Source organism: Acomys minous (assembly GCF_964271855.1).
Source record: "Acomys minous genome assembly, chromosome: 13".
Taxonomy (NCBI): domain Eukaryota; kingdom Metazoa; phylum Chordata; class Mammalia; order Rodentia; family Muridae; genus Acomys; species Acomys minous.
Window position 1 is genome coordinate 98,028,418 of NC_140495.1, and position 16,087 is coordinate 98,044,504.

The 16,087-nt window shown below is 46.2% G+C and overlaps 1 protein-coding gene across 1 annotated transcript in view; it reads right to left on the minus strand.

Moving 5' to 3' along the window:
- The window catches only part of BICC1 (BicC family RNA binding protein 1), a 221,735-nt gene that overhangs the window by 135,679 nt on the left and 69,969 nt on the right, over window positions 1-16,087 (minus strand). Inside the window, exon 2 of the mRNA XM_084753994.1 lies at window positions 13,239-13,285. Coding sequence (XP_084610120.1) covers window positions 13,239-13,285 — 47 coding nt within the window. The remainder of the gene's footprint in view (window positions 1-13,238; window positions 13,286-16,087) is intronic.

Below are 16,087 nucleotides of genomic sequence, written 5' to 3' on the forward strand. Positions count from 1 at the left end.
ATTTTGGTACTGAAGGCCAGACCTTGTGGATCCTACTCCAACACCACATCACTGCCTTGTGACCATCTAAGTTATGCAAAACCTACTTCACAGACACCCGCCTTCCACCACAGCTTCTCAAGAAGCCCACAGCATCTTTGCGCGTGTGTTGTAGGGCGGGGGTGGGGGTGGGGGAGGGGCTCAGAGCTGATCATGCTCATCACACTTCAAGCAGTGATCTTTAAGTACTGTGTATTCCAATTGACATAAAAGACGGATGTGATATTGCCTTTTCCTTCAAAGAAGGATTCGGGGAAGATGTCAGTGCACTGTGAGAGCTTTAGGCAGAAGACCGGCACAGCGGCCATCTGTTTACAACTTGGACAAATGGCTTCAGTCCCCAAGGTCCTGTCTCCCCATCTTTCCAGTAACCTAGGAATACTCTGAGGTACCACGACACCAACATTTACAAAGCCCCTTAGTCCTGACCAGACACACAGAGCAATGTACTAGGCCCTCAAACACTCAAGCGTTCCAAAACTAGATGGATTGTATTAACTCAAAAGAACTGCAGAGTGCAAGAAAAATAACAAGTCACAAAACCAAACTGGACTGATGCAGAGAGGAAAAAATATACAGTGCAAAATATGAAAGAAAAGGAGAGGGATGCTTGCACAGGCTAGCTTAGCTCAGACTCTCCCACGGAGGTTGACTGTGAGCAAGTAACCAGGCAGAGGACTTGGTTGACAACTACAATGATAAAAAGACTCCACAAGGGGCATTTGTGGCTAGGTTTGTTTGTTCATCTATTGCCAACAGAGTCCAAATGCGCGGCTTGGACACTGGCCCGAGGAGCAACAGGAACCAGGGTTAAATAAAGAGGAGGAAACCTGACTGCCAACAGCAGGTTAATATCAAATTCTGCTTTACCTGGGAGACACAAGAAACATTCGAAGAAAGCCTGAGTGTGGATATAAAGGTGCGGCGGTCTGTATTTTGAGGGAGACACTGTGTATGCTCTAAAACGGCTGACTCCCACCCCACTCCAAAGTTCAGGAGGAGTTTGAGAAAGCCCCACAGCAACACAGACTCCAGGAAAAGAGTTTCTAAGCCCCACAGTGACACGGACTCCAGGAAAAGAGAGTTTCTAAGCCCCACAGCGAAACGGACTCCAGGAAAAGAGAGTTTCTAAGCAACTCACTCCCTGACCGATTCTGCAGGCTCCAGCTCGTCACAAGAACAAAAGTGACTTAATGAAATAAATACTGGTCTGTGCTACATCTCAATATGCTTCCATAATAGATTGCTACAAGTGCTGATGATTAAATAACTGACACCGAAGAAGCTACTCTTTTTAGGAAAGATCTTTTTCAGCTGTATGAGGCCATCATCGTTAACTTAATCTGTGGTCATTTTTTTCATACCGTAAGTTTTGACATGGTACACAACTAGTCGTTCACAGTATATGCTCCTGAAAATCATCCCACACAGCATCGGATCTTGGTGTGTAAGTGTACAGTGGGAGTGCATGTGGGTATGTGTGTCCCTGAGTGTGAGAACACACAAAGTTCATGTCTGGATCTTCCTCAATCACCTTCCACTTATATTTGCTACAGGAGGGTCTATCACTGAACCAAGAGTTCTCTGGGTCAAGCTAGTCTGGCTGTCCAGATTGCCCCTGGAAAGTCCTGTCTCAGCCTCCCCAGTGATGGGCTGACAAACAGCCGTCATTCCTGCCCAGCCTTCAGGTGGGCTCTAGGCATGTGAACGCTCCAGTCCTCAGCCTTCAAAGCATGTGCTTTACCCGCTAAGTGATCTCCCCCTGCCTTGGAACATTGAATTTTAAGAAAATAAAGCTGAGCACAAGAAGCGTAAGTTGTGAACAAATGACACACGTGCAATAAGTAAGTTATATAGTTCCATATCATTAAGTGTGCACGTGACTACAAAATGACTTCTATCAGCACTAGCGATCAGCATGAACATCAACACGAGTGTAAAATCTGTCCCTGCCATTACCCACACTCCATCCATCTCAGAAGCTCCCTACCCTGGCTTAAAGTCACCTGACCACCTTTAAAAAAAAAAAAATCAATGCTCATCCACGCCTTCCTACCAGGACAACTGAAGCAGAATCTTCTATTGGTGTATGAGCACGTGAAAATCGCACAAGCGGACTTGTAGAAAGTCAGGGACACTGCTTTAAGGTTTCAAATCCTCTCCAATTTTTTTACACCAGGGTTGAAGGAATGGGGAAAGCAGCAGTGTGCATTCGGGTCCATGACTCTGCTGAAGATCTGTCCCTGTACAGATGCTAGACTGCAGATGCTCTTGGCCTCGCCCGTTCATACACATTTATCATTATACTGGTGGTTTAAGGCTAATTGTAACATATGCTAAGTTGATAGCCAACGATTTTTCAATCTTACAAACGGACTCTGATTTCCCACGCCTTGGCGAATCCAAATCATTTGTATCCATTTCTCAGAAAGTTTTGTTTCCTTTCCATAAGACAGAGCCAAAAAATAAACTGCAACAGCCAAAACTTTCAACGTTTTCCCCCCGCTGAAAATACATTTTTCAGTGACATATCCCATACAAGGATCCAAACTTAGTCAAATGTGGTAACTATTTATTTTATAGCCATCATCCTGAACTTGGCGATTTTATGATCCAAAATATAATAAAGGTATCACAATAGCTGAGAACTCATGTTGCAAAACCTCATTAAAAAAATTATCTTTGCTGAGACTGCCATTTAGGAAAGTAGTATTTATATGTTCCTAACCCCAAGCTAATAAAGGATTCGGGTCAGAGCATCCTTCCAGCAGGCATGTGTTCCTGGGCTCAAACTCCAACAGCCATCAGTATCAGCACAGCAAACTCTATTGCCAGGTATCCAGGCATTTTGAAGAATTATTTTATTTGGTTTGTGGTTTTGTCTTTTGTTTTGTTTTTTGGTGGTGGTGGTTTTTTGTTTGTTTGTTTTTTGTTTTGTTTTGTTTTGTTTTGTTTTTGAGACAAGTTCTGACATTGTAGTCCAGGCTAGTCTAGTGCTCACTATAGGACCCAAGCTAGCTGGAACTCACAGTGATCCTCCCACCTTAACCAACTAAGTGTGGGGGTCACAGGAATGAGCCCCCACAACAGCATTTGCAGCTGTTTCCAGTTCTTTGCCATCTCCGAGGAAACAATGCGTAGGGCAGATGGTCGGCTGACTTTTCTGGGTTCAAATCCTTCCACTAATCCTTATGACTTTCCAGTGAAGAACTAGGGACCGTTATTAGCTCACATGAAATTATTTTATAAAGTTTAACCTGCCTGCTGAAAGAAAAAATAAAGCGGGAAGGTGCACCCCTGGCCCTTGCTCTGCAATGGCACCCATTGGTTCTTTTGCTGAAAATTCTTTCCACAGAGCCCCCTTTAGACACTATGGGGCTGTAGGTCTGGAAGACAGGTAACCCTGTCTAAACCCTGCCCGGCAGCTCATCCGCAAGGCCTTTCTCCTCACCCCATCCCCCCTCCATACTAACCACACTTCTAAAGAAGGCATTCTCGGAAAATCAAAATCCTACTTAACACATGAGTCTCTAGAAGGCCTTGAAGTCTCAAGAGTAGAAAAAAGACTGTGACCCCACATCTCCCCAATTTTACATTCCTGCCCCATGCATGACACTTACAAGCCCCTTCTCTTGAGTGTGCTGCTCAAGGGCAGGAGCCACCTGGGTACCCCTTTTCCCTCCATAGCCTTGGCTCCACAGGAAGACATCAGCTCCAAAGCCTCTCCCCTCTTCCCCCTCCTTCCCTCTCTCTCCCCTTCTCCCTCCCTCCCTTTCTCTCTCACTCCCTCTCCTCTCTCTCTCCCACCCCTTTCTCACCCTTTCTCCCCCCCCTCTCTCCTTCTCTCCCCAATGCCTCCTGCTAAGGGCCTTGTCCCTCAGACTCAAGCTTTTTGGAAGCCAGATTTGCCTCTTCTTTGGTGTTTCCAAGACATCTAGCAGACAGGAGGGATTTGGGATTCTTCTCAAAAAGGAACAGGTTTTCTTATCAGGAGATGAAAATAATAACATGGAAGAAACACACATGCATGCTCCCATTAAGCTCTGAGAAACATGACTGCCTCAAGTTTGCTAATACCTCCCTATCAAGAGCTAGCTAGAGCCAAGAAGAGCTGGGCTTCTCCAAACCTCCAGATGTGGGGAGCAGGCCACACCGCACGCCTCCCCCAACAGCACCAATACTAGAGAAGATCCACTTTCTTACAAAAATGACACCAAGCTCCCAAAGCTTCATGCTCTCTTATTCATGGGAGATTAAGGCTCCCCAGTAATTCTGGAGTAACTAGGCTCAGGGGAACACAGTTTTTCATCTTCTTCCAAAACAATTACTAATGGAAAACTCAAGAAACAAAGCCAAAAAGAAGCACAAGGACCTGGACACTGCACCTGCCCACAGCTTCATCTCTTGCTCAGGGCCCTTGGTCCCTGTCTGTTACCATGGTGACAACAAACACCAGACACTGTGGGTGAGCGGTAATTACCTATGATGACAAAAGTCTTCAGTCAGTGCAAAGGAAAGGAAGGCATATTCTACATCATTTGCATCCACCTATGTGGGCAGGGGTGGGGTGGAGGGGCTGGGAGAGATAGGGTCAAAGAAATGAAAAGGAAACATGGCTAAACCCATCCCTCCACCACTAAAATGCCCAAGACCACTCTTTTTCAGGAAAGAATTTACATCCAAATAAAAAGTTTCTACTGTAAGAGAGCCAGTTTAGGAAACCCACAACCGCTACATATTTGACATCAGACAAGAACATCCAGGATAATCAATCATTTAATTCAGGGTCAAGTTACTTAGAGAAGCATAAAGTAATAAAATGTTCCCCTGAAGCAGTATTAGGGAAAACAAATGCATACTGTACTGGCTTCTCTGTGTGTTGGATGTGGATGGATACACACACACACACACACACACACACACACACACACACACACGAGCAGAGAAAAACAGTATCAGTGGGGAGCTGGTGAGATCACACAAAAATTTAGAATATTTGTTGAAGTATTCATCTAGAGAGCCCCAATTCAGTTCCCAGTACCCAGGACCAGCATGGGTACTGAGTTATAATCTCCTGTAACTCCAGCTCCAGGGGCTCTGATGCCCTCTTCTGGGCATCTCACTGCACTCAACATGCAATTTGCCATGCACAGATACACTCAGACATATGAGGGAATGGTAAGATCAATGCCTGGGCCAACTTGAGACCCACCCCATGGGAAAGAGCCAACCCATGTCACTATTAATGATACTCTGAAATGCTTGCAGACAGGGGCCTAGCGTAACTGTCTTCTGAGAGGCTTCATCCAGCAGCTGAGAGAAACAGATGCAGAGACCCACAGCCAAACAAAAGGCTGAGCTTGAAGAGTTTTGTAGAAGAGTTGGAGGAAGGATAAAAGGAGCCAGAGGGGTCAAGGACACTCTAAGAAGACCTACAGAGACAACTAACCTCAGCCCACCACAAACCAAAGAACAAACCTAGACCTTTATACATATGTAGGAGATGTGCAGCTTGGTCAACAGATGGGTCCCTTACCAATGGGAGCAGGGGCTGTCTCTGACTCTGTTTACTGCCTTTGGATCCCTTTCCCCTAGCTGGGCTGCCTTGACAGGCCTCAGTGGGAAAGGATGTGCTTAGTCCTACTGCAAGTTGAGGTGCCAAGGTAGGTAGCTTGGTACCCCTTGGGGACCTCCCCTTCTCTGAGAAAGAGAGGGGGAACTAAGGGGAGGGATGCAGGAGGGTGGAACTGGGAGGAAGGAAGGGAAAAGGATAGGACCAGGCCATAAAGTGATTAATTTTTTAAAAGAAAAAATAAATGTAAATATAGCTACATTTAAGCATAAAGACTCAGCACTCGAAAAGGTGCCTTCATAAGCCACAGCTAACTGAATTCATTTTTAAATAATGAGGCAAAACCAGAGGAGTGTGCGTCATCCAACGTGTACAGAATAACGGCCAGCGGAGGACACAGCAGGAATTTTACCCCCCTACTCTCCTTCCAACTAAAGACTAAGGCTGTCCCATCTAGGACAAGTGACCTATCCATTCTGGGGTACATGGGGACCAAGTTTTCCTTGTAGAAAATTTCCCCTTAGAAGTCCATACTCCAGTTTCAAAAATGCCAAAAAACAATCTGCCTAAAGGGGCAGAAGCTTGGGGTAATAAATAAGTACTATTATTAGCTACCAGGGAGTATCTCTTTCAATTTAGTTATGCCATTAGCCCTTGTGGCCAGGCACGATTTATTGGTCAAACTCCAAAGAAACATACAGTATGTGATCACAAGTACAAAATAACCCTTCACTTAAAATACATGATGCATGCTTTGGGGGTTTCTGTGTATAGCCCAGTGCAGAGAGAGTCCTGGTGTGCCCATCAAAGGCCACAGAGATGCTAAGTGAACTTCCTCTTTGTCAGGCATTGGGACACAAGTACCTAACAGCCTTTGGCTTTGGTGAGTCACCCTAGGAATACAGAACTGCACCGTCCCCACTTTATACACTGTAACCCCTCCCCACCTTATACACTGTAACACATTTCCCTGCCAAGGAAGGTCTGATTAGGACCTTCTCACAAGAGGGGTGAGAAGGGTGGAAAGGAAACAGGACAGACAATGAGTAAGCCATGAACTGCCCGGGGGTGGGATGGAGGAGAACACAAGGGAAAAAACCTGGAAGATCATTTCCATGTGTTGAGATGAAAGTTGCTGTTAGGCATGGAAAAGAAACTGAAGAGAACACTGATATGCTGAGCCACTACCTCCTTTGTAAAGAATAAACAGAGCCAAAGAATAGAAGATAATTGCTAAAGAACTTTGCAAAGCAAGCCTGCTCTCTCTCTCTCTCTCTCTCTCTCTCTCTCTCTCTCTCTCTCTCTCTCTCTCTCTCTCTCTCTCACACACACACACACACACACACACACACACACACAAGTACATCTAATGCAAATAGTTTATCTATAGCCTGGTTCCCAGAAAATACTCAAAATTACTTTCATATACATGTATAAAAAAGATGAAGAGTACGTCTACAGTTCTCTTTCAGTATAATATATGGGGTCACAGGTTAATTCCTTTCCTTTTTTACATTGATTACATTTTTATTCTAGACGATTTAGAAACAACTTGCAATGATGACAACAGAAAAAGAATAAATGACAGGCAACTGAAATATGTCAATAATACTGAACACATAAATTTAATAAACATTTATTGTTTGGGCCAATTTCTCTGTGACAGTAAAAATTTTCTACAGAATCATTTCCTCCATTAAAAGGCATAGAGGTCTAAGTTTTCCCTCCAGAATCCTCTACACTGATTGCCTAACCCTTGGGATCCTATTCAGAGACCAGGACACTACAGATATGGTAAGCTAAAATGTGACTGTGGAGAATAGGGTGGGCCCCTAATCTCCTATGAAGAATGTGGGGGCTAGTTTTATATCAACTTGACACAGGTTATAGTCAACTGGAAAGTTACCTCCTTAATATCAGGCTGTAGACAAGCGTATATTCTCTTGGATGATTGATATGGGAGGCATAGCCCATTGAAGGTGGTTATTACACCCTTGGGCTGGTGATCCTGGAAGCTTGAAGGGAGTAAGCTGAGCAAACCAGGATGAGCAAGCCAGTAAGCAGCACTCCGCCATAGCTCTGCATCAGCTCCTGCCTCCAAGTTCCTGCCCTGTCTTAAGTTCCTGCCTTGATGGCCATCGATGAGCAACCGTGATGTAGAAATGTACGCAAAATAAATCTTTTCCTACCCAAGTTGCCTTTAGCCACAGTGTCTGATCACAGCACAATAGTAACCCTAACTAAAACAGAAACAGGCACCAGGATAATGGGGTGCTGATATGACAGACCTGACCATGTTTTGGGGAGGATTACAGAAGGACTTTGGAACCTCGGGCTAGAAAAGCCATTGAATAGTCAACGCTTGGTGAGCTGCTCTTGGGAGCATTGAAAGAAATGCATATTTCCCTGGCTTGGGAAGCTTCAGATGGAAGCCAGGACGATCCAGGCTATTTGACATTCTGAAGTAAGAATGCATGGACTGAAAAGTCAGCTGTCATTAACAAGAGACCAGTATCGCTGAGGTGAAATCTTGTAGGAAGTGCTTCCTCGGGGTCAGTACACAGAAGCTGTGTTCCAGAGGCGGCCAAGGTGGCAGCTGTACTTTGTCATGTGGAAGAGTCCCCCAGACTGTACTTCTTTCTAACCATGAAGGTGTCATGGAGGGCAGCTAAGGCTTGCCATTGTGAAAGGTCAGAAGAGGCCACTGGTGAAGGTGCAGCCTCAGTGGTTGCAGTTGAAGACCCAGGATTGAATGGGTCATAGAGAGAAGCTGAGGCTTGGTACCATTGTGAAAGGTTAGCATCCCTGAAGACAGCCCAGGAGAGGCTATTGAAGAAGGCATAGACCCCAGCACTTTGGAGATGCCAGGCCACGGGACAATGGCCAAGGACAGCAGCAGCCATGGGGCGGAGCCAGCCTGAGCCCATGAGATGAGTTGTGTGTACAGTGTCAACGCTTTTACAGGAGCCCAGAAGATTGTGAACTAATCCCAGACATTGGACTTCTGAGTTAGTTACACTGTTGGGGTTTGGTTTTGCTTTGCTTTGATTGTGAGTGTGTACCCCCGGTTCCTTCCTCTTGGGAGAAGAAAGGCAAGCCAGTAAGCAAGCACCCCCTCCATGGCCTCTGCATCAGCTCCTGCCTCAGCTCCTGCCTCCAGGTTCCACCCTGTGTGAGCTCCGGCTTTTGACTGTCATTGATGATGAACAGTGATGTCGAAATGTAAGCAAATAAAAACCCTTTTGCCCCAAGTTGTTTTGAGTTATGATGTTTCCATCACAGCGATAGTAACCCTAACCAAGACAAACGGTGTCCATAGAAAAGGAGAAAGTTTAGCCACATGTACCGAAAGCACAAAGCCCTGTGGAGATGCAGCAGAAATCAGGTGGTGATCAGACGAGCAAATGAGAACAGTGGCCTGGATCAGACCCTCCCCAATGGCCTTCACATGACCCTGTCTGTACCCCAACCTTGCACAGCTAAACTCTAGAGCTGGGACAAAGCATGTTCGTCACGGGGGTGGGGCTCCCTATGTGTGCTCCAACAGCACAGGGACACAAAAAGTATGCCACGTGAAGGCTCTGTGTGTGACCCACACATCTTCCTAACAGTTTTGTTTTTTTTTTTTCTTTTAGCTTTTGGTAGGTGGAATTTTTCAGAAGCAGTTTTCTTCTTCTCCCAATGCCCCCAGCCTTTTTTTTTTTTCCCTCGCTCTCCTTGCCCTAGCTGCTGTTATGTGCTTAGCTTCCTGCCCAGGCCTGGCCTCACAACCACAGCATGTGCCTCCTTGACACACCCATCCACTTTCTCATACCTCACGCATGGATGTGGTGGGAGACAGATTCAAACAGGGGCATGACTGTCCCGTCCCCTCAGGAGCAACCCAGCGGCATCTCAAGAACTTGGGTCTCTCTAATTGCAAGATGGGACGAGGCAATCAGAAAGTTACAACAGCATCTGCAGAATGGTACAGGCCAGAGGGGGGAAGAAAAGTCTGCACCGACCTCCAAACTCACTGACTCTGTTCTTTAAGCCGCTGTATTGTTGGGTTTCGCTGTGACAGGAAATTATTTAAGTCTTTTATCCCAGCAGAGCATTAGGGACATAAAACATTTCAAAAACATGCGTGGTGTGGAAAAATAACGGACACAGGGGAGGTGGCTCACTTGGTAAAGCTGAATACTGCAAACCCATGCTTAAAGACAAAGACAGGCGGTGGGGCGCACTTGTCAGCCCATTTTCAGGAAGGCAGAGACAGCTGAGGCCATGAAGCTCCCCGGCTAATGAGTCTAGCCTACCCTGTGACTTGTAGGCCAACTAAGAGAGTCTGCCTACAAAACAAGGTAGCAAGCCACTGAGAAAGGCGCTCTGCACTTGATCTCTGGCCTCCACACGCACATACACAAATATGCGTGCAGGTCAACACATGAGGGGGAGGGGAGGGAAGGAGGGGGGGAGGGAGGGAGGGAGGGAGGGAGGGAGGGAAGGAGGAGAAGGGAGGGAGAGGGAGAACCAAGCATGTCTTTGGTAGAAGCAATAACTGCAATCCTGTGGAAGCAACTGAAAGACAATAACCATGATAGCTTCAGAGATAAAAGAGATATTTGACAATTTTACTGTTAAATTGTAGTTTAAACTGTGGGGTTCTAGGATTCCCTATTCCAAATGATATATTCTGTTTTTTGTTTTTTTTTTTTTCTTCTAATTTGAAAAGGTTAAAAAGAGAGTAATTTGAGCCGGGCGTGGTGGAGCACGCCTTTAATCCCAGCACTCGGGAGGCAGAGGTAGGCAGACTGCTGTGAGTTCGAGGCTAGCTTGGACTACAAAGTAAGTCCAGGACAGCCAAGGTTACACAGAGAAACCCTGTCTCAAAAAACCAACCAACAAACAAACAGAGAGTAATTTAGCATACTTCAGCAAGTATGATCAAATTAACATGACTTTTTACATAGATCTCCATGACACATAAGGCCAAATGGCACAAAAGTCTATCGTCCCCTTCTTTAGGAAGAGTCTCCATAGAGGAGATAACCCTCCAGACTCGAGAATGTCTGAAAAATCACCAGAGGGATTGAACTTAAATCTCGGAAATGGAGGGATTTAAATTTTTGTTTGGGACACACACCCCTAAGAGTGAAAGACACCCCAGCAGTTAGGAGAGAGAGAGAGCACCCCTTCACAGACACACTTTAAACACCCACAACACCGGGTGTGCTGGCTCCTACCTGTAATCCCAGCACTGATGGTGAGGCAAGAGAACTCCCTTGAGTTTAAGTCCAGCCTGGGCTGCAGAGCACGACCCTGTCTCAAACAACAGATGCCAGGGAGCTTCGATGTGTCCCTATGGGAAAGTAGAGTGTGTGGAAGGAGGCAACAGCTCCCCCTTGACTCCTGACATGGCAGAGAGACCGTGGCTCTGTTTCTGTCTCATTTAAGCACTGGCATGTTCTTTCCTGTAACCTCAGACGTTCGCCTTTCATCACACTGAGTTTTCCAGCATGAGCTTTTGAAGGCTTGTGGGCACCAGTCCCTCCCACTACAAACCTGTAGACTCTTCTCACCTGAAGACAACAGCAGCCTCTGCATTTCCAAGCTGGAGCCCAAGGAACACATGTGTTCCTAGATTTAGACATGTGTTTTCATTTGCACTGATGTGACATTTTACACACACACACACACACACACACACACATCAGATCACATTACAAAGGGTGATAAATACTAGCAAATCTTCTAAGAAAGTCCTGTAGGACAGTGTGGGCTGTGTTTTCATTTGGATTTTAATGTGTCTGAATCGTAGGAGTCTAAATGGTCTTCCCATCTCTCTGTGACATGAAGAAGAGTGACAAGGTAGAAAACCATCCCCACCGCACCCCCTTGTGCCCCAAAGGGCACCTGTCTAGACTACGGCTGCCAGCTAGTAGAGGCAGTTCTGTGACCGCGGAGGGCTAGTCTTCTCTGGGCCTGTCCCGCCTAGCCAGCCTGTCCCAGCTCACTACTCGAACTGGACACAATAGGGACATGAACCAGTGTCTCTATAGGTACAACAAGGGCTTCGATCACTCACAAGGCTCTGCTGTGGAAGCTCAAAGCACGGGTAGAAGACCAGGACCCTGGCCCATACTATTTGGCCAGCAAGTACATCATCATTAGGTTTTTAGATGTTAAACCCCTCTTTTCGTGCATTTGTATGTGTGTATGTAAATGGTGTTCAAGTGGGTGTACATATCTGTGCACGTGGAAGCCCAAATACATCCTTATCTGCCATCCCCATCTCTCACTGGCCAGGAACTCATCAACTAGGCTTATATTGGCTTGACAGTGAGCACCATGATCTGTGTAGCCTTACTTCCCAGGTCTGGCCTGAAAAGCGCCCACCACCACTGTTGGGGTTTTTTGTTTTGTTTTTTCACGTTGGTTCCGGGAATCGAACTCTGTTCCTCATGATCACATTTGCAGATGTTTTACTGATCAAGCCGCCCCCTCCCACAGCCCAAAACTTGGAACACATTTAGGAAAGATCTCCCTGATCCAGGGATGCTCTTTATCACAGGGGATTGTGCACCTCACTTGGCACAGTGAACCCTAAGTGCCTAAGTGCAGAGACTGTTCACACTTGTGGGGTTTTGCCTAGAATGCCCTTGCAACCCCACTGCTGGTATGAATTCATGTATGTCCCAGGTGCCACACAGTCCCCTAAGGCAGCACACCTGCCTCACTGGTTTTGGTCTCTCTAGCTCGCAGCCTTTGACTGGTAAATAAATACTTTCAAAATGAAGAAACAATCTGAGGCCCAGGTGTAAGGAAGCCTGATTTTAAAACTCTTGGATAGAAACACAGATTCATGATGAATTACACACACACACACACACACACACACACACACACACACACACCCCGCCACCACCACCATCATCACCAAAAGTGGGCTGCATGGAAGACAAGAGAATGACAACTTTCCAGTGGCCCTCTCCGGTTATCACTTAACCTCACCCATAGTCCCAGCTTCCTCTGCCATGGCTGCCTCTCCAGACATGTTCTCTGAATCCAGACCCAAGGGTATGAGCATAATAAAACAAGGAAGGAAGAAAACTGTGGACTCTGGTCCATCTTTTCAAAAGGAAAGGCCTCCCCCTCCACCCCATATGAAAGACTTTCTGAGAAAGAAAACTCAAGTTCATCAGCCAACATTCCAATTTCTTACCATCATCTTTTCAACTGGACCTGACTATATTTACCCTTGCTGTGTGTGTGGCTGGTCCTTGCTGTGTGTGTGGCTGTTTCAACTGGCCTCAGCGAAGGTCAGAACATTCAGGGGACAGCAGGGACAGGACCGGCGTGGTAGCTGATGTTGAGCAAGCAGGTCTCAAGAGCCACCTTGTACTGGTTACAGACCTCAAGCCATGTGTCACTCACCAGCAAGAAGGACAGTCTAAGAAACATCCACCCACCTCTAGGCCAGACAAGGTCTGGGTGGGAGGAAGTGGAGCGTGCCAAGAGCCGATGAACCGAATGGATCTGTGCTGATCTGGGTATGAGAAGCCAGCCTGGCATCTTTGGTGGAGCTGCAGACACAAGGCCGTTTCCCATATAGCCCCAAGACAAGTAAGAGTGAGAGGCCACTCACCTTTTGAAAAAAGTCTTCCCCGCTTCTGCCTTTTCCTTCGGCTGCAGCTGTAAATAAAAATGTGCACATTTAAAATACTTTCTTCATTCCGGTGTTTGTATTCAAAACCCTCAAGTACCAGATCTGTGAACATAAAGGTAATAACAACGCCATCCTGGCATTAATGAATTAGTTAAGCATGAGTACAAAACCCCATCAGTTACACGTCTTTGGATTTAGTGGAAGAACCCTAAGTCTGTCTCCACACTGACATGACAGTGGCCCTGCCTCTCCACAGTCACAAGACTGTAAGAACAGACCACATCAAAGCCATCATCTGTGCTCCCTACACGTCCCCTCTGTAATGGAGCCCAGGCATCTGGGCACATCCAACACAGCCAGCCCACTTCTAAGCTGGTTAAGTCTTATGCTCATAAGAACTGAAGTTTCCAGGGAGAAGAAAAGCTATGCCTTTGTTGGATAGTTTGACTAGAACTAATTGAATGTAGATAACTTGGAAAGCCTGTATTACTGTTAAGTCCTGCTCATTCACTGATCATGTCTATGTCAGAACTAGCATCCTTGTGATTATCAGGGGTGACACCTCCTGTGGGTTGTATTAACTTAGACCATTAGTATCTACCAACTCCAACCAAAGAATGCCCCTCAGATAGCACCTGAGATGACAGCAGATCCCTCTACTTTGATGTAACCCACCTACTGATGTTTCCACCAAATGTACTTGAAAAAAATGCCTTGAGGGGGGCACTGAGAAAACTGTTTTGTTCTCTAACTAAAACCTCTTCATGAAACCATTTCCTTGTAGGAACATGTTCCTTGGGGCAACCTGAATCCATGTTCCCAGGCCAAGTCACTCATGTTCGGCTTAAGAAAAAACTTTTACTCTCTTTGACAGGGGAGCTGTGTTTTACGTCAGTAATTTAAATGACTAAACGTTGTACCAGGACCTCAGCTGGTCTCTCGTACTACTTCAGTCCCCTTCTCGATTCACTCACACAAGGGGGAAGGGAGCAACACTGAGCTACTGAGACAAGCAAACTGAGGGAGGACGCACGCCCTGGGTTATCCAAACAGGCCAATAGCACCACATCCTTATAATAATGAAGCACAGGGGGTCAGAAGACAAAGAAGATGTGGAGAAACAAGTACAGAGATCAGAAAGGAGGAAGATTTAAAAGAGGAGGTGGTGGGGGTGGGGTGGGGGGGAGCACGGGAGAAGGAATGCATATGGCTTCCTGAACTGGAAGTCAAAGAAAAGCAAGATTCCCACAGCCTCTGAGGTGATGTGACCCTGCTAAGACCTTGACTTCAGCCCAGAGAGATTCATTTCAGACTTCTAACTCAGAACTCTAAGATGATGAATGTCAACTGTGCTGGGCCACTAGAATGGTGGAAGTTTGTCACAGCAGCAACACACATTACTCCTTGACGCCAATACCTTTACTCCCTTACAATACTCCCTTCCTGTACCAAACTCATACAGTTAGTGCACCCTCAGCAGACACTGCAGAGAGGAAGCCTCTGTTGTTTACCCTGTGAAGCCGACTGCCTACCTTGGGGACCTGTCAACACTACAGCATTAAGACAACAGCGTGCATTCCCTAAGCTCCTACGGTCAAGGCAAAACACCCTGATCGGATTCTTGATTGTATCACTGTCTCAGATGCCACCTCAGGCTCCTCTATGACTGACACTTTTTAAGACGTTCTCTGTACTTAGAGCCTGAGGTGGTTGGGTCTCCTTGGGGACTTTTACTGACTTTCAGAAACAAAACTGTCAAGGTTGTAGCAGTCAAGAGAGAACATGCCCTGCCTTCTCTTTCCTCAAATATGGATCCTTCGGGGTTCTAACTAGGGAGTCCTCCTCTCAAATGCACCCCATATTCTCAGTACAAAAACCCCAAATTCCTCCCAAGAAGTTACAGTTTGAGGGGTGAAGGGGTAAGGTCAACATGGAATATTTTTTTCTCAGTGTAAATTCAGACATTCGACATGCTGAGTCCATAGACCCAGGAAAGAACAGAGACAGTTACTCTCAGTCCACAACTATCCGGGTCCTATGCCAAGGAAAAGAAACAGCCAAGTACAGACCCTCAGCTCACACCCCTGACCATGTAAAGGGCCAAAGCCACCCAACCAGGGAGGCAAAACCAGAATCACAGTTCAGTTCTATCAATGACCTTCCCGAAGACATCTGCAGGCCCCTACTGCTGTCCAGCTTAAACTTTACATGAATTTGATTATTTCTCTTCTTGTAACAGAAGTTAAGTCCTTGGCTCTCTCCCCCCCCCAGTACCCTCCCCCCCCCCCACCCCATGGGAAAGCAGGGCAGCTACTGCTTAGCCCTGAGGAGGAAAGAGGACTTCGGGTGGACCACCAGAGAGCTGGATTCCAAGGGAAAAATAAGAAACACAATACTATCTTCATTATCTTTGGACAGAAAGATGTTGCCTGTGAAATAAGCCAACCTATGTTCTACGCTGTGGGGCCGTTTGACCACTGAAGTCTTGTTATGTTCTATGGGGAAACCATTCTCCCTTGGGTCTGAGACCTTACATGCTAAGGCTTCTTTGTCCCTTTCTCCCCACCATGGCATGGAAAGTGCATCATAATTTAATGTTAATTTTTTTAACCAATCTTTTACAATATGACTCTGGCATGATGTTCCAAGGCTTACTCTCTTGGATTTTTAAAACCTTGGCTTTTTCCTGCCAATGAAAGCAGTTGCCTCTCTCTTCCTGATACACAACTCCAGGATTAAATTCCTTCGATACTACTGAAATATGGCTGGCTGAATGTGCAGGCGCTGGGTTTCGTATTTTGAGCTGAACAGCTCGTTTTTATGTTTAT